General features: G+C 34.0%; 1 protein-coding gene across 1 annotated transcript in view; it reads right to left on the reverse strand.

Moving 5' to 3' along the window:
• Positions 1-240: 240 nt before the first annotated feature.
• insl5b (insulin-like 5b) overlaps positions 241-799 on the reverse strand; it is a 1367-nt gene continuing 808 nt past the window's right edge. Inside the window, exon 2 of the mRNA XM_016464593.1 lies at positions 241-365. Within this exon, the coding sequence (XP_016320079.1) occupies positions 241-365 (125 nt within the window). The remainder of the gene's footprint in view (positions 366-799) is intronic.

Below are 799 nucleotides of genomic sequence, written 5' to 3' on the forward strand. Positions count from 1 at the left end.
TAGTACCTCTAAAAAAAGACAACTTTCTTTTCTATTAAGTGTTGGTGCTCTTTAAATGTTGCCACATTTAAAGAAATACTTTTATTGCATTTGAAGAATTTCTTGGAAAACTACATCTGAACATTTTTCAAATATTTTAAAACCAATTTAACTTTGAGTTGCTATGTAATTCAAGTCCTCCGAAAAATAATCGTTTAAATGCATTTTCCACAGAGAAGATGATGAAGTTGGGAGTGTTTCTCAGCACATGCGAACAAGATCACTTTTTCTACATCCCACTTTACAGCACGTGGAGGGCAGCGCTTCGTATGCCTCTCTTCTTACTCGGTCCATTTCTGACTCCACATCCGTCTCAATTTCATAATCTGTGTAAAATCAAAGACATGCATTGTACATGATTTCTGTTCCCTCCACAGTTCATGCTGTACAAGGGATGAGTTGGGGATGTCAGAAAGTTACTTCAGAATGGAAAATGGAAGTCTGTACAGCAGGTGGCACACAAGCTGAATTTGAAGTTTTACTACTACTATTTCTGCAATGTATTTATTTATGTGGCAGAAATATTAAGAGTAGTATGCTGTTCCAAATTCAGCCGAGATTTAAATTTAAGTTTTGTTTTGATTGCATCATTTCATCATTTCAGTGGGCCTTGTGAGTTCCTATACAAAGCTAAAAAACTACATTTAACTATGTGATCAGAGCAGGCAAAGTAACTGTAATGCAGATTAAACTTTGTTAGATTCCAAAACATTTGTAATCAATTCTTTGAGTTTTATTAATTTTAGTTATCAATTACTTT

Source organism: Sinocyclocheilus anshuiensis, unplaced genomic scaffold (assembly GCF_001515605.1).
Source record: "Sinocyclocheilus anshuiensis isolate Anshui unplaced genomic scaffold, SAMN03320099.WGS_v1.1 scaffold524, whole genome shotgun sequence".
Classification (NCBI taxonomy): domain Eukaryota; kingdom Metazoa; phylum Chordata; class Actinopteri; order Cypriniformes; family Cyprinidae; genus Sinocyclocheilus; species Sinocyclocheilus anshuiensis.